General features: G+C 40.4%; 2 protein-coding genes across 7 annotated transcripts in view; both read left to right on the plus strand.

The window, feature by feature from the left end:
* The first annotated feature begins 2730 nt into the window (after positions 1–2730).
* Positions 2731–8579, plus strand: LOC134865679 (transmembrane protein 200C). The gene is made up of 2 exons (XM_063885341.1): positions 2731–2836; positions 6397–8579. The coding sequence occupies exon 2, from the start codon at positions 6430–6432 to the stop codon at positions 7966–7968; it is 1539 nt and encodes a 512-aa protein (XP_063741411.1). The 5' UTR covers positions 2731–2836; positions 6397–6429; the 3' UTR covers positions 7969–8579.
* Positions 8580–10375: 1796 nt separating this feature from the next.
* Positions 10376–25030, plus strand: part of LOC134865782 (band 4.1-like protein 3) — a 48837-nt gene continuing 34182 nt past the window's right edge. For 4 of the 6 annotated variants that reach the window (XM_063885499.1, XM_063885494.1, XM_063885497.1 and 1 more), the window contains exon 1: positions 19472–19615. The gene's annotated coding sequence lies outside the window, so the exon portion shown is untranslated. Of the gene's footprint in view, positions 10515–10560; positions 10802–19471; positions 19616–25030 lie in introns of those variants that run through there. The other 2 variants (XM_063885498.1, XM_063885495.1) reach the window with 2 other exon arrangements.

Consider the following 25030-nt stretch of genomic DNA (forward strand, 5'->3'; position numbering starts at 1 on the left):
GGTGTTGGTCTTTTTATTGGATTTGTTGGCAGTAAGGTGAACATAAAGTAATGAAAGCCTCTTTCTGTTTGCACGTCAAAAGTGTCAGGAGGTAGATTTTTCACTCCTCAGTAACAAAGAAGTGTTTTCCAGTTTAACTGATGGCCCACCATCTCCCCTTGAATCTATAGCAGCTCTCAGTTACTGTGTCTTCATTACTAAGGCCTTAGAAGGGAGCACAGCTTTTATATCTTTAGCTCCAAAGCCCTCTGACTCCTGCATCAAAACAGGACAGTAATGATGACAACATTTCCTGGAGGGAGATGATCTCACTCTGAGCCTTTTTTCCCAAGTTTCACCATCCCCAATTAGCCAGTACAGCCCAGGCTTAAGAAAGGAAATGAGCTCCCTGCATCTCTTGATGATGCTTCAGATACTTCTCTTAGCTGTTAATCAGCATACTGCACACGAGAGTGTCTGACAAGTAAAATAAGCTAGAGGGCAAAACCAATGCCTTCTTATGTTCCAGCAGTGCAGATACAGAACAGAAAAAGTCAGAAATAAAGAAGGGCAGATTTCAGAAGGTGATCCACTGCAACTATTTCTGACACTACAGATTATGTGAGCCATGCTGTGATGCACCTTGCAGTATGGATGTGTGAGTGAAGATATCCACTTTGATAAGCACCATAAAATGGTATAGGAACTGTGTATAGGAGACACATTATTCAAGGAGGACAGGACGGCAGAGTGGTGTCTTAAATAACTGTGACAGATTTGATATGATCACTGAGGATTAAATTGAATTATTGAATTACTGCTGCAGCTTGGCCGGGAATACCCATCCCAAAGATGAAAGACTTGGTATTAGTCGAGTGTGATTTAACACAAAGCTAAAAATCACTGCAGTCGCTCTTACTCTGCCTTCCATACCCATATTTCCTCTTTTTTATATATTCTGAATACCCACTTCATCACCATGCTTTAGGTGAGTTTAATTACCTGGGGATGTCTTGATAAGAGATGATTAAATAGGAAAGGGCAAAGTGGTTTGGCCAAGTTGTGAAGTCTGCAGAAATTAATGTATTTTTTCAGCTTCTGCAAGAATCCAGGACCGTTTCACTTTACTCACCATAACAATGAGATGGCAATAGTGTGAATACTTGACAATAGCAGCATCTTTGCCAGTAACCTGATTATTTCTCAATCGCCCTACATTGTGTGAAGACTAATTCATTTAAGCTGTGTTTGCTCCTCTTTAATATATTCAATTAATTGAGCGGAAAGGTCTTTGGCACAAAGCACAACAGAGATCCATTAAAGGGAGCTCACAGTGAATCCAACACCTGTTTTGTGGGTGGCTAAGTGAAATAGTTTGAAACACAGAGGAAGTAGAAATGATGTCAGGCTGAACTTGTTGTAAATCTGTGAGTGTGCCCTCGAACTGATTAGTGATTGGAATCAAGGGTTGTTAAGGGAAAGTAATCTCTTGAATATGAGATGGTGGGGGTTGATGTGCAGAGGATGTGAGTGGTACTGCTGGGAGCGTGGATGATTCTGCAGCTAAAGGTTATTTCCAAGTTTAAATTTAGAAAGTGTATTGTAAAAAATGATAGTACATTTTAGATTTCTGGCACTGAGTTGTTTCTCGGCAGCTATTAAAATAACCGTACAAGGACATTTAGACGGTCTAGTGAATCTTCCACCAGCCCGTTAAATATATACTGTATCATATTTCATATTTTTTCACAGGCTGTTTCAATGACCAATCTCAGTCACTAATTTTGGATTGTGGCTGGTGTCTTTCTCTTTTAGACATCTTAGAACAACATCATTTGAAATATTAGTCTGCAGTAACAGAGTTTTAAGACAGTTTAAGCTCCTGTCAGAAGCTCAGAAACATCTGCTGTGTGTCAGTTTCTGTACAAGCTTAGAGCTATAGGGAAATCTGCCCCAGGCCCACAGACCTACACAGCACTTGTTAACACCACGGATTAAATACACGGATTATTCCCAATGTCCGTGTCTACTTTGACTCCAATGCGGCATGCACCACTGTTTTCTCTGTTGCTTCTAATTTATGCCATAAACAAAACACATTTCTGGGTCATAAATTCGCAGTCAGCTCTCTGGAGCATCAGCTTTGTAATTCAAGCTCCCCCCTTCTGCCCAGTGTATGGCTGATGTCTCTGTCTCTGCTCTCACATCCCTGGAACACATCTGGACTCTGTCATATTTCATTTTGTTGAACATGGGGACTCAGCATACAAGCAATCATAGCAACGCACCCCAGGGGGAAAAGGTGGGGAGAGGAAGGCATGTGATGTAAAAAGACGATGATGTTGTTGAATTTAAATGTATTTCTTTTGTTTTAACCTTACCTACACTGTATGTGAAATGTGAACCTCATAAAACACTAAATTATTCATTAATAGTATATTACACATATATTTCAGATACATGCATATGTAAATACATACCCTGTGCATGCATTTTTCAGTGCTGCAACACTAATTGCAAGACCATTCCGCCACAATTTTACACAAAACGCAACTGGCATCTGAATTCTGCAGGTTAATGATCCTTGTGCCTATAAGAAAAGCTCTGGAAGCGATATGAGAAGATAATAAAGAGTATGATTAATGTCCTCAGCAGCCCTCGTTTTTTTTTTTCTTCACGTTGCCCAATAATCACCACCAATGGAAATGCAGTTGGCCCGCCCCTGCCGGTCTATTGTGAGTCCGCGTTCAGCTGGAAACCACTCTTCCACACTCGGCACCAAAGTGGCGCACGACGACATGTAGCTGAAGGACGAGTGCGCCTTTGAAGATGCTTGATTATCGAGGCACAATTTCTGGTAAGAGACTTGCTGTTTTATCTCTTTTTTTTCCTATCACATCCACCGTCTTTTCCCCCAGCTGCATATCCGGGCTTCTTTTTTGTTTCCACATAGACTACTAACAGGCTGTATCGAGGCAGGGTTTACGGAGTCTTTAATTGTGTAACAGATAGGTTTAGTTGAGGAGTAGCCTATTTTCTATCTAGAATAAACCGAAAGGCAGTGGTTTTGGTGACAGAAAGGCGATGGACTTCATTGCGCACTCTATTCCTTTTCACTTTTTATCCGTGAGGTAAAAATTATGTTTTTTTTACCTTTTAATGGAGATATGTCGGTCTGCATTAGATATGAGCTGCATCATATGTCTAATAGGTGAGAGGAATAAAGTAAAAAATGATGTGCAATGGAAAAAATGGCAATATTTTAGATCTTCTTGAACTTTCTACGGCTCTGTTGTTGCAATTAAACACCGATTTATAACAAGTTATCATTTAATCGTTGGATTAAAGGTGCAAATATCACCCCACTGCTAGTTGTATCGTTAGTTATGAAAGCATGGGCTTCGTCAGGCCGTGGAAGAGGTGTGGATGTTTGTCATTTTGTCTGCACCTTGTGAACCTATAGGAAAAACAGTGTTTGGTTTTGTGCTTGGGAGATCGTTGCTGTGGTTCTGGACATTTTCAGGGCACCTCCAAAGCATCTCGTATGTTTTGTTCACGGGTTTGTCCAGCAGAAGGGAAACAGATGCGTTGTAATGTCAACAGTCGATTACTCATGCAACATTGCGCGAAAAATATGCACACCCGCAGTTTGGACGGACTGAGCGTTTAAACCGGCCTCCTTCCTCTCCATCCTGCCAGACGAGCAGCTTTTTAGGGAGACAAACGGAGTTGGCAGCTTCCTGCTCAGCGCCACAGACAACCGCTGACATGTCCACACCCACGTCTGGTCCACGGTTCTGCTGCCCTTCTCTTTCCAAACATAGAGAGGTCCGCCCACGCGTTATCAGTTTTAGTGCAGGTTGACTCTCTCGCCCGGGAGGCATTTGAGTGGCTCTGTGGATGTGATAAACTCAGAAAGTCGCTATAAACAGCAGCTGAGCACCGGTGTGTTGTTTGCTGAAGCTCAGGTGAAGAGCTCCATGTTCCATTTTCCTCTAGAACTGCCTGTAATAACTCAAAATGGGATGTCAAGGATCTCCATCATCTTTATTTTTTTGACTGTTGAGGTTGTGAGGGCAACACCAAGAGCAACCTTTGTAAACGTCTCAATAATTGCTGCTCTGAGGGGAATGTGTGCAATAAGTTATTCATGAACCTAAGCCCTAAGTCATACACAATTAGGCGTGATTAGTCCAATTAAATACCTAGCTACCAGCAAAATCAAGGAGGGAATGCTGAAGTCTTTGTAATTAATTAGCCTTATCCCCCGATTATCTTTCACCACATGTGGCTGGAACTCATCAGCAGATGTCTGTAATCATGATGAGTGTTGGTGGCTTCATTGCCCTTTGGACCGAAGCTTCGCCTATTGTGCTGCATAATCAGAAAACATCTTATAGAGTAGAGACGATATGATTGTGATTGACTGCCACTCATATTCAAATGTAAACATCGAAACTATACACATTATCTGCAACACTTATTAGTCCTCCACATATAATTTGAGGCCCTCTACATACAGTAATACTTGTATTCCACTCCCTCAGTATCCAAACCAGTAGGTAAAAGACCATTTATGTGCAAAGCTCCTTCAGACAGGAACAATTTATCACCAAACTTATAATACTTTACTTAAGTTCAAATGTAAAAAATGCTTTGTATTCTTATTTTGATGTGAATCTGGATATTATGATTTGACACACACAAAACACTATGTTTTAATGTATTGCTGGACAAATGTGTGTATTCATGGCCTCTCTGTGGCTTTATAGTGGTTATATCCACATTTGTATCTTACATTTTTGTGTTGTGATTGTAATAGCCTTGTCTGTTGCTTGTATATGCTAGGACTCCCTTGAAAACGGGATGTTTAATCTCAAGGGGTTTATCCTAAATACATTCATTTCAGTTTTTGTGTAAACAAATAGCTAACAGCTTATGATGTGATGTTCTGTTTGTGACGGACACTGTCATCTTGACACACGGCTCTGTTTTGTTGACGGTGAAGTAGATTTGGTCGGACAGCAGGAGGCAGAGTGTTGGTTGGAGAGGTTGGTGCGAGAGGCAGAAAGGAAAAGAGAGTAAGGAAGCGAGAGTGAGGTGGAGAGAACATGCCTGCTGGCCTCCTGTCTGGACACATTACATTTTCATAGGCTGATATCGCACCGGCACAGCTGAATATAGATAAATAGCACTCCGCTGTCATCTTCGCTATTTGTCTCTGTTTGGCTTACATCATTGTTTTTATAGATTTCGCAACAGATAGATGTTAGTGTTGTTTTTCTTACCCTCTCACAATTAAAGTTGCATCTTCTTTTGGTGCAAAGAAGCAGTGTATAATCTACCTGTATGATATTCTTGGATACATGTTTAACCTGCTTGTGGATGCTAGACCCCCTCATATTTCCTTCTAACCCATTTTGCCTCAAAAGCAACAGCTATTCCCACGTTGGAATATTAAAAACCCTCAAAACTAGGCTTGTATTTTTCTATAACATTTAAATATTCATGACAAAAAAAGCACCAAAAACACAAACTCCAAAACATATTTAGATTTTAAGGCTTCAGAAACTGCTTCATCAGGACTCTGTGGGTTTTGGTGCATCAGATCAGATTTAGAAACACCCCACTAAATGTCAAAAGATTTAAATGTTGCTAAATACCTGAGGAATTTGTGATGCAAATACCCAAACTTTAACGACGGCAGAAATATATATGCGTTCATGTCAAACATATTGCTCTTAGTAAGAAGCAAAAATGGATTTTAAGGTAACAGAACTAGCTTGGTACACCTTAAAGCTTGTGTGGGTAACATTAGAGAAGCCAGTAAGTTTGATTTTTTTAAATGATCCTACTGAAAAGCCCTGCCCAATTTTGCTTACTCTTCTCTAATGAAAGTAAGGTAGTACTAGCTCCAAAATTTGCTAAATATATGGATGAAGTTGCCAAGTTGGCATCACTGACAGCCACACAATTTCGATGAAGTTAAACACCAGAATTTGGCTATTGATAACACTGTAATGTGCAATAAGTGTAGGCACACAGGTCTGGAAAGTTAGGGTCCGATCATTCCATTCAGGCCAAATGAAATGATGGCAGTTATCACATCTTCTTGATTTGTCCAGATGTAAATAGTATTTAAGTAGTTAAGAGTAAGTTGAAATGTTGTTTTAGTGGTGGATATTACACAGCTAATTGTCACACAATGAACCTTGTGGGCTTTGCGGTCCCTGAGGGTTGGTTGAATGCTCTGCCCGGTTGATAATACAGCCTTGTATGAATTATAAATCTGGATTAAATCTATAATCTCCTGGTGAAGTGAACATATTAACTCTGCAGCTTTAAATGTCTGAACCTTCTTATCATGTAAATCATTAACCCGAGACTGTCTTGATTTTCTACTCTGTGTCCCGCCAGGTTGAGTGACAAGCCTGCTGTCCAGTCTCCACCATGATAGCCACAGGTGGCCTGTTGCGCATGAACAGGCGCCAGGACTCCCTCCGCTCAAAAAACCGGGCGGAAAACAAAAGGAAGCGGAAATCCAAGAAAAAGAAGAAGAACGACGTGGTGGTGGTGAAGGGGAAGCTCAATCTGTGCTCCCCGGCCGGTTTTGTTGCTGCGGTGGGAGTCGCAGTTCTCATGGTGGGGATTTCCATGGCCGTACTGGGATACTGGCCGAGTCAGAGCCAGCAGCAGTACCAGGAGCGCCGCCGAACTGGAGGATACCAATCGAACAGGATGAGCTACTCCAAAAGTCCACCTTCTCCCTCTAACTTGACGCATGATAACCCTCCACCAGTACAGACAACTTTGTTAAACCAGAGCCATTCTAACAGCAGCTCCCCCGACTCCTCCCGTCACTGTGGCTTCCTGTGTGACTTCCTGAATAATTACCTGTACTCGGACAATCTGAAAGTGTTCGGGCCACTGGTGATGGGAATCGGCATTTTCCTCTTCATCTGCGCCAATGCAGTCCTCCATGAAAACCGAGACAAGAAAACCAAAGTCATCAACCTGAGGGATATCTACTCCACCGTCATAGATCTACACAGCATCCGGTCGAAGGAGTACTCGCCTCTTAATGGTTTGGTGAACTACACTCAATCAAGGAGTGCCGAGGGCCCGTCGGGGACGTTCCCTGCTAGCGGTATGCTGACTCGTGGCTCCTGGCCCTCCACGGGACTCGGTTTACAGGGTGAGTTGGGCGCCGATGATGTGTTCAGACGGCCGTCGTTGTCCAGCAGGCCTCAGAGCTGGTCGAGAGATGTTCAGACCTTCACCGACACGGTCTACAGCATCTACAAGGACTACAGCAATAGCAGCGAGCAGGCCCCGCAGCCCCGACAGTGGGAGACCACCTCCATCGTCACGTCCTCTGTGAACGCTTTCACCCTCCCTGTGATCAAACTGAACAACTGTGAGGTGGAGGAGTCCCAGCGAGCGGAGGCAGAGGGACACTCGGAGGAGGAGGTGGTTATTGAGACAGTTGTGGAAACAGAGGAAGTACAAGCCAGCCGCAGCCAGACTGATGCCGAGCAGAAGGACACCTCGGCGGCAGATCCACCCCCACAGCCCCATCAGAGCCACGAGGACATAACCATGGATATGGCTGACCCACAGGGGCCACCGCAGGCTGAGGATCAAGGACAGTGGACCCAGCTGTTTCCTCCATCACCTGTTGTCAGGGCGATAGGGTCACAGCTGTCGCTAACCTCCCTAACAGATCAGCCCAGGCCGGTACGCCGCTGCAGCCTGTCTGTGTCTGGGGGTCGTCAGGGCGACAGGGCCAGGCGCTTCAGCTGCCCTCGTCTGGAGCGATCCAACAGTAAGGGCTACATCAAACTCGCTGACCTAGGGGGGGAGTCCTTCGAGGCCCCCGACACAGACACTTCTTTAGTGGCTACTGAACAGGAAATTGCAGCGGACGCAGAGGGAGAAGCTCAGGGAGAGGACGATCTGGTGACACCCAGCACCTCTGCGGAATCATAGATTAATTTTTTGCTGATGAGCCTCTGAAAACGTTTTGATGTCTTGTTCTTTGCTTGGTTCCTTCTTCTCCGATTTCTAATGGGAAGCTGGCCGTTAAAGACGGACGTAAACGAGGAGAGAAAGCAGCTAAGGACTATTGAAACATAGCCATGAAAACTCAAGAGCACAGCTCTTTATAAATACCACATCCACAGCTCAATATTCAGATGTAATTTTTCTATTTTTTCAATGTAGCAAGAGCAATACTAAAGACTTGTAAGAAGATTTAGTAAAGATTTGTATCAAAAAACGAAAATATGATCTGATGAATTTTAACTTTTCTTTTCTATAACAGTAGGGCAAACATTGTAGCTTGTAGTATTGCCAAAACTGTCACCGAGAACTACCGTCTGACATGTTGTCCTGTAGCATTAAAACATGCCACAGAAAATCAATTAGTCTAGAATTGTTTCTCTACATTGTTATGTGAATATCACGTAAATAGGTGAACTGAATTGAATCTCAGGTAGACGTTTGGTTTAGGATCGGGACCTTGAGGACAAGGTCTTCCCAATGTTCACATTTGTTATATGAAGCATTCATGGTTGAATAAAATTAACTGTAACACCTCCTGTCGGGTCTCACAGGTTTCCTTGTGTGATATAAGATAAAATACAGCTATTGCAAAAAAGTTTGTTTGTTTGTTTGCTCCATATAGTTTAAGAAAAATTAAATGAAAAAGATGAAAGCTCTGGGACTCTGATTGATTAAGTGTGTGGTGAACCTGCAGATGGTATAGATTTGTTTTCTGCACTTCTCATTACTGGGAAAGACTGCAGTGGTATTGATGTTACACTGTCTGTGCTTACTGAACCGAGACAAGTGACCTATAAGTGACGTTTACAACAGTCTTTTTAATAATTGGCTCCCATCAAGTAATAAAAAATGTCATATCAGCAGAGGCTTATCTGCTGATTCAGAGAGATGATGGAATTGGGCAGCGGTGTCCTAAAGATTATAGACGCAGGCTTGTTACTGGAAATGTGTCAGATCAATTCCCTGGGTAAGTCTGGTGGTGGGAAACTGTACAAACAAGATGGCCCTGAGCAAGGCCAAACGCTCTAGTGGAGCTGCAAAGCGGCCGGCAGATTAGACTTCTGCAGCTTCCAGGTGTTAGTGTGGAAGAGCGCTAATGTGTTAGAAAGCATTGCTCCCAGTAAAATCTCAGCTACATAAAAGTGAAAAGACCTGCAACATGAGCCACAAGAACAACTCCAAAATATCTCACAAGTGTTCAATTGGACCTTTAATATGACGTCTGTGAAGGCAATAACAAACTGTATGATTCACACATGTTTTGTATCCTTTGTGATCTGTAAACATTTGCATTCATTGTGTTTCTGTGTGATTTATGAAGGTATTCTCTTTAATGTGTGACCTGTTTGTATGGGCCTTATCTGCATATCACACCAAGTTTGTGCATTTTGTTACGCAAACACTCGATACATACTTAGTACATGTATTCCCTTTCTTTTCTGGATTACTTAACCTACTATGCTATTTTATACTTCTACCCAATACAATTCAAGGGGGGAAAATGCACTTTTAACTCCAATCCATTTACTTAAAATGAAGTTACTTTGTAGGCTAAAATGCAAAACACATCTAAGTGCTAATAAGGTACAAATAGCTTAAACTAATTTGGTATAATCCAGCAGTCCTGCAATAGTTTATACCTTAATGAAGCAGTAAAATGACCAGTTGAATCAACATAAAATGTTATACCAAAACTGAACTGCGTAATCTTCATGACGAATGATATGATTTATTGCAAGAATGCCACCTTAGAACTGCATTAGTGTAGGCTAAGTGTTCCTAATAAAGTGGCAACTGAGTGAAAGCTTTATGATCATCTTTGTTACAGATTTAAATAGTATAAAACTAAATACAAAATAGTTCAATAAACTCCATCTGAATGCTGATTTAAACATCTGTAAATGGATCTAATAGGATACTATATGCTTGCTTACAGAATACTTTCTGTAATATATAATCACTTTTACTTAACGGTGCCCATTTATATTGCTACTGTTATTTATGTAAATCATCTGAATATCCAACCACTGGATTTGACATTACTTATTCGTGGTACACATACAGCACATATTGTCAACATTACATGCAAGTTCATTTAAGAGTCATCATTTAGGAACATTGACTCTGCTATCATGAAGCATCTCAATGTAGCTCAGCCTAACGAGGCCATCTGGTGGTCATGTGACACAGATTATTATCAAACATACCCACTCTTTCTGCAAAGCCTCCACCAGGTGGCACTGGGACTGTATGCTGCTGGTGTCGTCATGGTGGGCGTGTCTGTTTAAGAGTACTATGGGGGCCGTTTTTCTTAGGAGGGGGCGGGGTTATCTGGTCTCTGGGAAGGTTTTCCAAAGCAGGCGCTTACAGGTGTCCAGACCTTTTTAACCGGACAAGCCCCGTGTCGGGTCTCCGGTAACTCAAACACTGCTCTGCTGTTAAAGGAGTTGATAACTTCTCATACAAATCAGGTAAAGTGTTTCACTTGTTTTCAGCTCTTGAACTTCACAACATATAGAAAACGGTTACTGGACTGTATATTAACTTGCGTTTTGCATGGAAAAGTGAGTAAATACAGCCTTAACTCACTTTTAGCGGTTATAAACACTGTTTTAAGCGTCATTTCCATCTAATGACATTTAATTACATCATTTCAGTTCATTTTTTGTTTCATTTTTCATTTGTCTCCTGTTTTTAACACCGGGGATTCCTACACGCTGTGACCTGCTGCTCTCCTGGTGACTTGGATTGTGAAATGGTGAGTACTTGTTTATGACAAATTAAAGCGGGACATATGATACAAAAACACTTGGCAGTTTACACATAATAAATAAAGGCTTATGTCAGAGTGTGTTTATTAAAAGATACACCCGTTTTAGCTGCTCCAGATTAAGACCATATTGTCATTTTAAGGGAGCTATATGACAATTGTTACATTACCCCATTATTTTAACTACTGGGTTGTTCCACAGCTTGGACATTTCTTTAAAAGTGTACTTAGTTTCAAGTCACTACTACCTTGGCTTTTTTGGTTATAAAGTTACAAAACTATGTTCTATTTAAATGTGACATTATGCTGATTATGATTACGCATAATGCTGATTATGTGATATAAGGTCTATACTAACTTTTTTTAAAGGCTTCTTCTTAACTCATTTCTTACTCTTTTCTTTTTGCTGAGCAAGCATTCCCACACACTCTGTCTCTCTCTCTCACACACACACACCTGATCAAAAGCTTGCTGGGCACAGGCAGACAGTTCGGAAATGGGAAGTCATCACAGCATGTGTTCTGCTCATATTCTCCCCAAAATAGAAATGTGCATGAATCAATGAAGTGAGAGCTCTATGTGTTAAGACTCCCTTTCATAGACTCTTAACTGTAAAGAGGTAGTTAAACTTTACTGTGTGGTCATTTTTCTGGTAATGTCCAAATGGCTGTAATGAAGATTGATTTTATCATTTTAAGATGGGCTATTGCTTTTTATATGCCTACATGGTCGTTTTTCAGAGTTCACTAGTTTTAACAAGTTGAAAGATGAAGGTGAACGTGCAGGAAGTGAGATAAGGCTGGGCAAAGTGCGAAGGCCTTGCCATGTTCAATGGCTGGCGGTGGCGTGTACAGTAGTGCACGTTTCTCTGTAAAGTGTTCACGAGTTGATGATAGGAGGTATTCGCTGAGTAAGTGCTTTTGCTGTCACCATGACTGACTAACTGGTCTTTAAGAGACCTAAGTATGTACTTTATGTCACACCATATAGAACGTGGGAGGTATTGCCTATATAGACGTTGGAGCAACGTTTTCAAGAAATTACAGTAAATTCCTAGTATTTGGTTGCATGTTGATTTGGTTTTATTGAGTCAAAACTCTCCTAACAAAGCTGGAAAAAAAACTCATACGGTGCACTCTAGAGAAATAACAAAGTCAAAATGTCTCCAACACTGCAACTGGACACTTGGCATCCCCTTAAAGCTACAGATTCAGGGGATACTTCTCTACGAGCTTCTCCTTTTTACATCGTTTTCACTTAGATTATTACAATAACGTCCATTATAAATATTCACAACGACAGTAAAGTAAAAAAACAAACATCTTTAGGTCAGTGACCAACCAGCCTGGTGGAAATTCAAAATGGAAAGCTGCACTGACAGATTAAAGCTAGCAAAGACTTCACTGTAAATGATGCGATGGCAGCTGTAAGAAGGGGAAAGTGTATTTAAATTTTGTGGGTAACCATGTTGCTTTCCTGGTTTTTCCAAGCCGGGCCACTGGAACACAGGAAGGTTGTAATTATGGGCAAGCATCTGGGAATTTCCCAAATCTCTGACTTGAATGCGGCATATGCAAAAACTTTCCTTTTCATCAGGTATAACATGTGGAGATTAACAGGCCTTTTTGTTGATGGCCTACAGTAGAGAAAAAATCTTGCGACCCTGATGACCTTTGCTCAGACACAGGGAATGTATTCCCAGTAGGAATTCCACTTTTAATGTTGTTTCATTCCTCACTGTCGAGATAACGAGATTAAAGCGTCTTTGTGTGGCTCAAGGTCATTCATTCATTCACGGTCATAGTTATTGCTCGTTCTGCTGCAGACATCTCTCTGCGGGAGGGATTTCCTCCTGTTGTTTTGATGTTGTGTTGCCATTGATACAGACTATCTCTGCCATCTTAGGGATTTAAAACAATACTACTGTCACATCAGCTCATGATCAATGGTGCTTACATTGTACTTGAGGAGAAGACATTATTTCCCTGATGCTCTTTGATGCTATGACTCATTTTGACATGTGCAAGAGTCAGGAGTATAGGTTAAAGGTTTAATGAAACTGTCTGCCAATCTCTGGCATTATCATTAATTGTGATAAGACATGCAAAGGTTGGAGTTATTACATTATACCCACCACATTCCTACTCATCACACTTTATGATCAGAAGGTGGGTCAATTTTTAAAACTACTGTAGACATTTCTGCATATAATATCAATTACCCGCTTTTATTTTCCACGATTCCATTTTTTTTACTACAATAAATCACATTATTATTAATATATCATATATTTTGATTTAAGACTTTTTTTGCATATCGTTGTGCTTTGAGGAACACATTATTTAAAGTAAATTGCGTCTTCAACCTTTAATAAATTATTGTTTTCTCCATGAAATTGATTATTTGTCTATGAAATCTATATAATGGGGAACAAATCCTCACAATTTCCCATGTTAACATCTTCAAATGTGTTGTTTCCATACTAATCCCAAGGTATTCAGTTAACAAAGTAGCCTCAAATAGTCACATTCAATAATTATTGATGTTTGACACTTTTGCTTGATAAATATTTGAAACAATCAATCAGTTATCAAAGAAGTGTCTGATTGATTTAATCTTTATTGACTGAGTGATTTACAGCTAAAGTGTTTCAGCTTCATCATCTTTAGTATACAAATAGATTTGTTGAAACAATACTCAATATACTTCCATCTATTGATAGTTTGCATCTGAATGTCTCAAACTAAGCTTGACATAAAGAAATCTGCTTTGAACAGAGTAATGGTTTCAACAGATATACAATCAACTTAAAGAAAGGGATTCTGATAATGATCAATGATACAGAGAATCAATAGTTCAAGAGAAAATAGAGAAACTTTTTGGACTTGAATTGATTTGAATAGTCACTCAGAATTTAAAATATATAGATTTATAATGCCCACTTTTTTTTTTTACTGTAACATCAAGAGCAACAGCATGAATCATAAAACTACAAATGAAACCCCGGATGCAGATTTCTTGCTTTATTGAAGTGAGCTGAACTGGACACGTGAGTGCAATGCTGCTTACAATCACCACAGCCTTTCGGGGGTCGGCAGAGATAACACGTATGACTCAATCTTGTAGAGTGGGGAGATAAGCTCGATGGGAGTTTGGTTATCTCCGAACATTGCCTGTTCACTGGAGAGCAGCATTTGCCTTATAAAGCTGCAGCTCCTGGCATAGCACAGTCACAGGGTATTTATAGTGGACAGAAGAGGGTTCGCATCACACTGGGCTCTCTTTCAATTCCTCAAAGATGTGCTTTTGTTTCCTGACAAACTCTTGGTTGCAATCGTTCCAGTTTTTTATTTTGCCTTGATCATTCAGGCTTTGAATTTACAATTTGTCTTGCTTAAGTGTATTAGGTTCAAGCTCTAGTGCCACTCTTTTAATATAGTTAAAATTAAAAAATATATATATACATTTGTGACAAAAAATGATCAGAAAATATAAACAGAAACAAAATATAAAGCAGGATGCAATAAGGCCAATGATGGTCAGTATATGTGTATAACATATTGTATTGCTGTCAGTGTGCTTGGTTGGATTTTGTCTTGAAGAGCTCACCTAAACAAAGATGAAAAAGACAATTCTAGTAAAAACAACTCACTCATGTAACAGATAATACATTCAAGTATGAAACAAAACTGTGATATCCATAGCTATAAAATACAAATAGAAGCAGAAAAATAAATAAAACCGACACATAAAAACACCATTTTAGCACACTAGCCCCTGTAGGGTGTTGAACAGGATATTAACTATGTTAAGGTGACACCCTTTACTTTAAATGTATTTTGGCATTTACGTTCTGCAATTTCTTGAAACTTCCTTAAGTGTAGATAAAAACTGTTACAAAAACAGGAAAAGCCTGATTTTACATATTGTGTCCTTTTGCGTTTAAAGAAATCCAACTTGGATTATGTTTCAAAGGGAAATGAATTAAGTAATGTTAGTAATTGAACCACTTTATAGACGACTGCTTGGACGTCAAGCTATTTAAGTTGCTCTCCTAAGCTAAAATGCTGATATCCATTAAAAACGTTGAAAGGGAAAAATCATTCTTTAAAATGCTGTAGGTTTTTTTTCTCTTCCAAACCACACGCTTCACATGTGCTGCCCCTGCTTTTATCTAAACATGCCTGGTCCTCAGTCACTTGCAGGGCCCGATCATTAGCCTTTACAGACCGCATTTATGGTTCCAAAAGATTAGATGTACTTTCTACACACAAAAAACCAGCAGAACTGCTCCTCACTATCTTAGTATTAACAGCATTTTCCTCTTATTATGCAGAATGTCCCTTCGGCTTTACATGAAAGGAAACAAAAAGACTGACTTTTCTAATGGTACGGTGTAGTGTGATTATGGGGTGCGCGAGGCAGGGGGGGTTGATTTGGGAGCTTTGGCCCAGTTTGAGGTGTCAAAATCAGCCTCTAATTTGGCATGTGTGCTTGCTGACCTGCAGGCCCTTTGGCAGTGAAGTGCTGCAGCTGAGTAGAGCTGGACAGCAGGGGATAGTAGCTTTTGTTAGTTGGGGACGAGGAAGAAGGCTTAACTGGAGGCAATTCACTTTGAGTTCATTGAGTTCAAAGTGTGATACAAAGAAATAGCAATTAACATGATGACTCTAAAGTCTCCCGGACTATAGTGCATTAATATGTTGGACAATGTGACTTTTCATAGTTTTAAATATTGCCTGAGAGTGCTGTTGTTAGAAATTACTTTACTTCAGAATAACATAAATGCAATATACAACGTCTAAAGCCTTTCTTTTACCAGTAATTATGTTCCTCCAGACCCCGGGGATGACAGGGCATTCTGGCCTGGACTCGCTTTTTTGTTATTTCTAATTAGACCACATGGGTGATTCACCATGTATTGTTAGAGACATGCTTCAATATAATTATGGATTGATGAAGTGCTAGCTTGCTTGTTCTGACCGCAGCACTTTAAATTGGATTACTGTAATGAGGTTCATAAGGTTACTCATTTTAGAGACTATACACGTATTCATACTCGCAGGGATTTGCTGATTAAAATGTTTTTTTCCCACCACTTTGCCTCACAGAATTACCTTTTTGAATCAAACACTAATTAGCCATTCTACTTCAAATTCATCACAAAGAGCCACGTTGCTGTGAAAGCAGGAGCTCAGTTTAACTCAACTTCATTCTTGTTAGTACGTTTTTTCACTGGTACTATTTACCAGATAAACAGGACTTTTAACTTCCCCATTTCTGCTAATAATTGAAAAAACGCATTGGAATTCAAGGCTAGACCAGTTCAAAGTCAAGCGTCAGAGCAGATGAGCTGCACAGGAACTAAGTGTCTGTACGCAGCAGAAAAAAGTGAGGAGTTAAGCAGCCACATAAGCTGAGTAGAGTCCAGAGATCACATGTTGTCTGTCTTGTGTGGTATTAATCATTCTGCTGACCGAGGGCTGTTCTGAAGACTTTGAGGAGTCACAGATTAGCTCTGACACTTATCTGCAAGTCACTATACATACATAGAGGGAGAACTCAGACAGTAAAAACTCAGACTGATTAAATTTTTACTGCCAACGTGTCAAATTTTCATTTTGTTTCAACTTCCTACAAGTCGTTTTTTAATCAAACACGGTGGGTTCACACATCACTTCCTGTGCAGTGGAGAAGTATGTCATTATCAACATAATACATGGACTAAAAAGAAAGATAAAGACTGTATCTCAAAACTGGTGAAAGCAAAGGTCAGGGCCTTTTGACTTGCATCATACACGAAAACATAAAACTCGTCAGCATTTAAACTTGGTTACTAGGCAAAGGCGTTACTTGCTTCCTCTTTTATATTACACCTCGATCTAAATCATAGCTTGTACGTGTAAAATGTCTATATTTGCAATTTCTTGACTTTGTATCCATGCTTCTTACTGTGTCTATACAGCATATGCACCAGTATACACCACAGCAAATTCCTTGTTTGAGAAAACCTACTTGGCAATAACTCTTGTTCAGATTTCTGCATATTAGAGCTGGACTGTTCACGCTTTGTGCCCCAACTAGAAAAATATTGTTTGCAAAAGTGATTTCTAGGATGCCATTTGAGTGTAGAAAGCTTTCAAAAAGTGCCCACTAGGGTGCCCTTTAAAAAAGATCCCACGCATATTGCTTTCTCTACAGACTATAAAACTTCTTTGGTGCCCACCCACATGCAGCTGCAGCTCTTAATTTTTTTCGCCCTTGCCTAGTTGCATCTGTTAGTATATGCTGGATTTGGTCTTGTGTTTCTCTTTTCTGTCTGTAGTAGAATAAAGGAAATGACTCATTAATAAGGTCCAATGCTATTAGACATATTTTACAATGCCAGTTTGCTAGCATCAGTTTTTCCTTTGGGAGGCAAGCTAGTGTGTAATACTTTCTGTCCATCTGCAGATTGTTTACTGAATTTCAGGCACACAGTCACCTCCCACTAGCCAGACGGACCATGATGAGCAATGTCTCAGACAATCAGTCTGGTCACGACTGTACTGCGCCAGACTCCTGCTCTAAATGCAGATAACTATTGTTTGGCCGTGCAGACATCGTAGTTAGTTGTAAGTGCTTAATGTACAGTGTGTATTTTAAAAGAGACATATTGTAGTAATATATTTGGGACTCAAGCCAAGATAATATTAAAATGATGTCTGTGTTTTAAAACCAAGAAATTAAGAAGGAAGTGAAATAACAGTGTGTAAAATCCATAGGTCACAAGGTCTTTCACTATAGTGATCGTTGCACCTGTAAGGCTGCTTCTCCTCTTATTGTCACCTAAGTAAAAATGCATTCTTAGACCTTTTATGGTTACTGCAGCTATCACATGAGACTCTGCACTGCTATTACCCAGTGAAAAAACTCCTCCCGACAGCCGTCCTCGGATGTTATTTTTCCTCCCAGCATGGAGGGTTACAGGACTATTTTGTTACATCTATTGTTAAGCTAAGGCAGCTCTTAACCTTACTCTCGTACTGGTGGTGGCTTGTAAAGTTGGTGTTTCTAGGAGAGTAGCTTATTCAACTCGGATTGCAATGTGAATTATGTGTTTTCAATGCCAAACATTCACTGTTGTTGTCATCAAGCTTGTTTTATGAGCTGTGTTACAATTAGCTAGAGGCTGAATGAGGAGCCAGATGTCGGGCCTCTGTACATAAGAGTTGCACTGTGTGTGTGTCATTACATTTACCCTTTACTATCTGCAAAGCACGCCTGCAGTGTGTCTGTCACCATTTAGAGAATCCATGCACCACTGTATGACCCGAATAGTGATCCGTAATGGGCTTGACTGTGTGTTTATATTTGCATAATGAACTGTACTTGTGTTAGCATGTGGTATACTACTTGTGCATAAAAGCAATTAGATGAAATAAAAGTCAAATCGGTGATCGAGTTGGGTCAAGTTCCCACTGAGAGGCGGGAGGCAAACCCTCAAAGCCCCAGAGGGAATAACCTAGACACTAATTAAAAACTTGCTTTTATGTCGGTATTTGTGCACGAATGACCACAAGCTCGAGGAGGGCGGCAGATGTTTGTCAGTGCGTTTGTGTGCTCCGTATATTGGCTCGTTTTAATATGTCTTGGATTATGTTTTTCAATATGAGGAATATTACAAAGAGCTCCAGACAACTAACCTACAGTTAGTAAGTCTCTGAGAAGCATCTTCATGTTGGGGCTGGTCCAAGGTGAGCACATTTTTATCTCCTTTGTAAACTTTTAAGTAGCTAAATCTATAGCATCTTCTGTAAATGATTCACATTTCAAAGCTTTTTTTTATGAAAAATGAAGGGTCGCTTTGTGAGACACTTGAACAGATCATCACAACTTTGGATGGTTGTTAACTTTTGAGGTTTTCAAGTTTGCTCAAAATGTCTCGAAAGTCTGAAATGAAAGCAAAATGTTCTATTTTATTTGTACACAATTACTTGTATACACTATATTTTTAATCAAGGATTCTTTTACTTTTTTAAATACATCTTATGCACAATAAGGTGCCTGAAATAGGATAGGATGTTATGACTTTGTGGCATCTAGAGCTGCAGATAATAATTATTATCATCATCATTGTTAAATCTGCGGACAACTTATTAAGCAGAAATCATAAGAACCAGAACATATTTGTAATTGTTCCTTGTTAATGACATTAACATTAGTAAATGATTAAACAGTGGCACATTATTATTAGTATTTTCTAATATTTAACTAATCGATCAAATGACTCGTTGTTTCTGCTCTAATGGTCTATTGTAAGCCCATGTGGGCTGGGCATAGCTGAATGAATGACAATGATTCATCAAGATGCATTTTCATACTCAATTAAAGCTCATGTTTCTCAAGTTTTTAAATAAATGCACTCCATGAATCCCACCAATGATTCGGTTTCATTTAACCTCATTTCACCCTTGCGGGCTTTTTCCCAGTAAAAAGACAAACCTCTTGCCATTAATTGCCGTGTGTGTGTGTGTGTGTGTGTGTGTGTGTGTGTGTGTGTGTGTGTGTGTGTGTGTGTGTGTGTGTGTGTGTGTGTGTGTGTGTGTGTGTGTGTGTGTGTGTGTGTGTGTGTGTGTGTGGGGTGTGCTGTTAAAATAATGCACGGCTGTCCTGATATCCCACAATTCTGCTCAGCTGCATAGAGCAGTGTGATAGGCTGGTGGAGGGGGGAACTGCAGCAGAGTAGCACCGCTGTCAGGAAACAGAAGCCCACTGCGAATGCAACTCGCATAACCAGCTGAACGAGGGACGGTTTACCTGGTAATAAACCTTCCTTTTGATGCTTTTCTCTTAACATCTTACCTCTAGGCTGCTTAACATGAGATGCACGCATACCCGTTTGCTCTGTCTTATTTCATCTTTTGACATATTCGGGTCGTATGGCAACATCCCCCGCGGCCGATGACAGATAATTAACATTTAAAAAACACTTCTACTGTATTAACCCAGGCGGAAAAGACGTGGCTAACCGTGGCAGAAACATCGGTCATAACCTTTTTGTGTCCCGCTGTTTTGCATTGTAACGTTTCGGTGTGTAACATTGTAGCGACGTGGGTTTCTAATGTTGAATGGGCTGCCTGCAGACGCTGTTTTTTGGAGCTAAAAGTCGGGTATTTCAAAGCATCAAGCCGCCTTAGGTACAGTAGGCTAACATGCTCCGGTTTCGAGAGAGAAAGTGAAAAATGGGTGAAAACTAAACGACAGAATTGCTTTTCCCAACCTCGAATCTGCCGTTTTTTTCATCACTCAAGGACATGCGCTGACTCCCAAGCAAACACGGTTACATTTGAGGACAGTTAATGGATTAAAATGGTTAAATTGTCGGAAGGTTAAGACGAAATACTTGGGTGTTTTTGATCTGCAGTGCGGTAGGCGTGGTTAGGGGGCAGGAGGACACGGTCTGGATCCGCTTTTAGCATCACAACATCCCTGTAAGCACGGAATGCAATGGCTGGAGTCTGACTTGACAATTTGATTAAGATGCACAGTAAGCTGTTGTTGCAGTAGCATCGAGAGGCAGCAACATCAGGGGCCTTGTTTGCAGGCTTTCCTAGTTTAATCACTGACAGTGTACCTTTTTAAACCCAATAACAGTGTGTTTAAACATTGATATAGTTGTCTTTATGTCCCATATGTACTGAAATATATTGTTTGATACATGCTGAATATCATGATCCAACCGCACAACTCTAGATTCTGTATGAATAGTGCAGCTCTGCAGGTTGAAGTCAGGTTGTAATGGGCATTATTTCATCAGCCCAAAATCACAAATTTGTCTTGGAGGGTTTCAGGATTTCCAGAACAATCACCACCCTCTTTCCTTAAGCCCTTGATAAGTAAACACTGCAAATAATAGGATTAGGTGACAGTAAACCTACTACTGAGCACTACTGAGCACCACAGTGACACAATGGGGTCATGCACAGTACAGGTAAAAGGGAGAGGCATCTTTTATTGTTTTCCTAGTAAAAGGTCATCTTGGGTCACTGTTTGTCATTCAAAACTAGAGAGAAAACAATTGGTATTAGACTCATTAATACAAATGCACTATGACACAGTTGGCTTATATACAGAAAAAGAGCAACAGCCTCTTTTAGGGCTGCTGACTACTATGACGTTTTTTGTCAACTACGTTTTTTTTCAGCCCTGTTATACTATGTTAATGTTGTGTGTGGTTTGTATCCAGGAAACTGACAACATCTTTGTTCAACACAAGATCTAGAGTGGTGCTTTTGTATCAGTCTTTGTGGAATTCTACTATGTTAGTTCAACCGATGACTTAAAGTCAGCTCTACTCTTTTGAATGTATATGTGTATTTCCTAGTATCTTTGTCTTCTTTTATATACAGCAAATCTATATTTGAGATGGTTGTTTGATAAAACAAGTAATATGAACATAACTAAGGCTATGGGAATTTCTGATAATCATTAGTCACCGCCCTATTCCAGTGGTTTACAGTATATACCTCAGGCTAGGTTGGAGTACACCCACAGAACCCATCACTATAAAGGTGAAAGTAGTGTAGGCATGTCTGAACTGATGTCTACAACCAGTTTTAACGTCATGCTCTCGTGCAGACATAATCAGTAATCAAATTCCAGCTGATTTAATGATTACCTATAGCTAATCCCATAAAATAAATCCCTAATGGCACTGTATAAGACGTTATTAGCTCTTCATCAAGCTACTAGTATGTCGTTTTAATCTTTTACATTCACAGGGGATTTTCCCTCTGTCAAAGAACGTTGCATACTGGATTGATTACTATTAACTCCAGACATACATGTATTTCAGCTGTTGTTGTTTATGTTTGTGCCAGGCTTTCAAGGAACCACTCTGGTCTTAAGAGAGAATTCATGGCAACAAAGACGCACTCACCGTGTTGAATATTGAAGTGCACAGTGAAGTTAGGATAACAATAGGTTAGCTGGTCTGTCTTGTGTATCCCTGAGTGCCTCGCTGCCGGTGACAGTAATGCTAAGAATGTAAACGCAGCAAGCCGACAGGATTTATGGCCTCCTCAGCGAAAAATGCTCCCAGCTTGGAGTCACCTTCATGTGATCGGTCTGCCTTGCTTAATTCCTGCAGTTGAGATGTGGTGTGTCTTGTCTGGTTTCAGTTTAAAAGGGTTCAACTAAAACCTCTTTGAAAATGGATATGGGGAGTGGATGAAAAGCCTCTGAAATGGCTACTTGTCCCGGCTGGTATGAGATGGTTTTTATGGAAAATAATTACCTTAGGTTTGGCAGTGGATCGGATCAATGGCGTCATGGAGTCAGTTGGCTATTTCCTCCGATACAAAGTGCACAATAATGCAGTCTTATGTGACAATAAATTATGATCAGGTTTTCTTTAAAATCGATTCGAGACACGATGATTCAGCCTTTTGATCATTTGGGAAGCTGTTGTGCTGCTGTCAGATTGTATTGTTGTCCACCCCATTCATATTTCTAAGAGCTGGCTAAATAACGAAAACATATCTCGGTATAATGCATCTTAAAGATTACTTGGTGCCTCTCTAAACCAGCGTGAATAAACACAGACGCTTCATAAAGGTAGGCTTTAGTGTTCTTTAAGTTTTAGCAATAACCAAAGTCCCAAATGATCAGCTCTTTGATGTTTTGCTGAGTCACTGATGTTGATTTTGAATGTTGTTCTTTAGTGGGTTGCATTATTGACTGTGTTGTGAGCTCTGTAAATGAAATATTACTTGCTTAGGTTGTTCTGCACCAGAGCTGGAGAATGTTCTAGCTGAACACTGAGGCACAAACAGATCTGGGTTGTTTATATTTCTCAAATTCTTAACGGCAGGACAAAACTGTACTACGCTGTGTGGTGTTATTGAGAAGCATTTGGTACATAATGCCCTAATCAGCTTTGTGAAAACGACTATTATTATCTTGTATCTTGTTGGGAAGGTCAGTCACTTGTTGTTGCTGTTTTTTCAGTGGGCAACTGTGAGAGTCTCACTAGAGCGTCAGACTAACGATTAGTTCCTCATGCTGCTTGTTACACCAGTTTAAGTGGACTAAAGATCAGGTAAAACATGTTGGCGGCTGTCACATTCTTTCAACCTCCCTCTACTCTCCAATCCATTTACATTTTGGTGTCCGTCAATTCCAATCTTTCTTGTTTTTACCTGCTTAACTTCATTCTAGGACTGCCGGTTTCCTGAAGTCCGACTATTGTGTCTTATGTTGAAGGACCAACCGTCCAAAACAATAAAGAAAAAGGAATGCCAACAAATCCTCACATAGAGGAAGCTTCAATGATATGCTATTTATTCCAAATAAAAAACCTACAAGATGATTTACTATGAATACTGGTCATTAGTGTTTTAGCAACTACAGTATGTGTTCCATCTTTCAAACATTTGCCATTATTAGTGGCACTCTTTGAATGCACAGCTGATTTAATGGTGCATTTGTCACGAGTCACTGCAGTTTAAAGTATCAGCTGTATGCCTCGCATGTTATGCAAGTGTTAAATGATCATAAATATTTAAAATGGACATGCCTTCATTGGATTATCTTTTCATAATAAGAACCATCAGTAATGTTGTTTTTGAAAATAAGGTGTGTGAAAGCACCTCTGGGATGTAAAGCCCCTCAGCAGAGGTGTCCCAATTGAGTGGCCTGCCCAGCTACATACTATCCTGTTACTGTGTGTGTCTGTGTGTGTCTGTGTGTGACAGCTGTCAGCCCCGTGGCCATATAGAGAGGTCGCATCATATACTACAAGCCCACTGGGGATGGGCCTGGACGTGTCAAAACGCCAACCATTCCCCTATGTGTAACCTCCCTAAGCCCCCAGGGGTATTATGGGTGTGGGGGCAGGGGTGACAGGGATGGGCCCAGCTGTGGTGGCTAATAGCACACTGCACAGATGGCAGTCCCTCATCCTCCAGAGAGTGTGTATCCATGTGCACAGGCCACTTTCCAACAGTATGCGTTACAATCACAAATGGAGCTTAAAAATGCAAGTTTGCATGCATGGGCGCAGATCCACAGCATTTAATGTCCATGATCAATTATGTAATGTAGCTTCATGCTAATAAACCTTTGCTGAGCTTGCACATAAATATCCACTGCAATCCCACAAGTCCTTCTGAATTAGATTTTCTGATTAAATTGGTTTGGTTAGTGGTGGAGAGTGGGTTTGATTAAATGTGGGATGCCTTGATTTATAGGCGTGCTACGTTCAAAATGTAATTGTTCCTTTACTTAGAATATCAGTTTTTTTTATCTGTAAGTACAACTGAGAAAAATGCGCTTTCCATCAGGCGACAGTCGAGCGAAACGCTGTGTTTATGTGGTGTTCTTGGAGATACACTTGATGACATCTCTTACCGAACGTGCTTGTGGTTGTAGTGTTGTTTTATGGACAAGGTTTGTGTCTGCATGCTTTTTTTCTGTCTTTTCAGTCTGGTGGCTGCTTCGGTTTCCTTAAATGTACTGATGCAAGAACGATACTCAGAAGAACTTCCTTTTAGGGGTGGGCTCAGATAGCAGGTTTCATTTATGACCTTGTTCCCAGTCTGTAAAATACCCAGATTTTCTAACAAATGAAACCTTTTGTAATATCCTAGAGCAATGCAAAACCTAAATGTAGCAGCTTCTTAATTTTATATTGTAGGTAAAGGTAGTGAACATTACAGAGCTGCAAAAACTGTGGCGTTTGGGACTTCTCAGCCAACAAAAGGTGATTAGACGTCTGTCTGTGAGTTGTTGTTACCTTAGCTTGCAGTTACTTGCACTAGTGAAGAATAGGAGGGATTTAAAGTTGGATTTAAAGATTTGAATCCATCCCTTCTAATGTGTCTGAGGATTTCTGCTGCCCAAAACTTAGCAAACATCAGCTTTCATTACCTAGGAAAATCAATATTACCCAAGATTGTCCCGCAATAGAGCAGCAAAGCAGGTGTTTATTTCTTGAAAAGTCTGAGAGATCTTAAGATATGAAACACTTTTTCTTTAGCTCTAATTGTCAATATGATGAGGCTATATTGGTGCAATCGTCCGCCGCTCCTGTGTACTACCAGGACACTAAATGAGTTGTGAATACAGCTTTCTGAATGCATAATGTATGTGCCAGTCCATGGTGAGGGACACACAGTGTCCACACTGTGTAGGCTGTTGTGTGGCCCTGTGAAGAGTGCCTGTCACCAGTGACTG

The sequence above is a fragment of the Eleginops maclovinus genome, chromosome 6 (genome assembly GCF_036324505.1).
Source record: "Eleginops maclovinus isolate JMC-PN-2008 ecotype Puerto Natales chromosome 6, JC_Emac_rtc_rv5, whole genome shotgun sequence".
Taxonomy (NCBI): Eukaryota; Metazoa; Chordata; class Actinopteri; order Perciformes; family Eleginopidae; genus Eleginops; species Eleginops maclovinus.

Coding starts and splice junctions, on each gene's coding strand:
- LOC134865679 (XM_063885341.1), top strand. CDS start 6,430: ATGATAGCCACAGGTGGCCTGTTGCGCATGAACAGGCGCCAGGACTCC.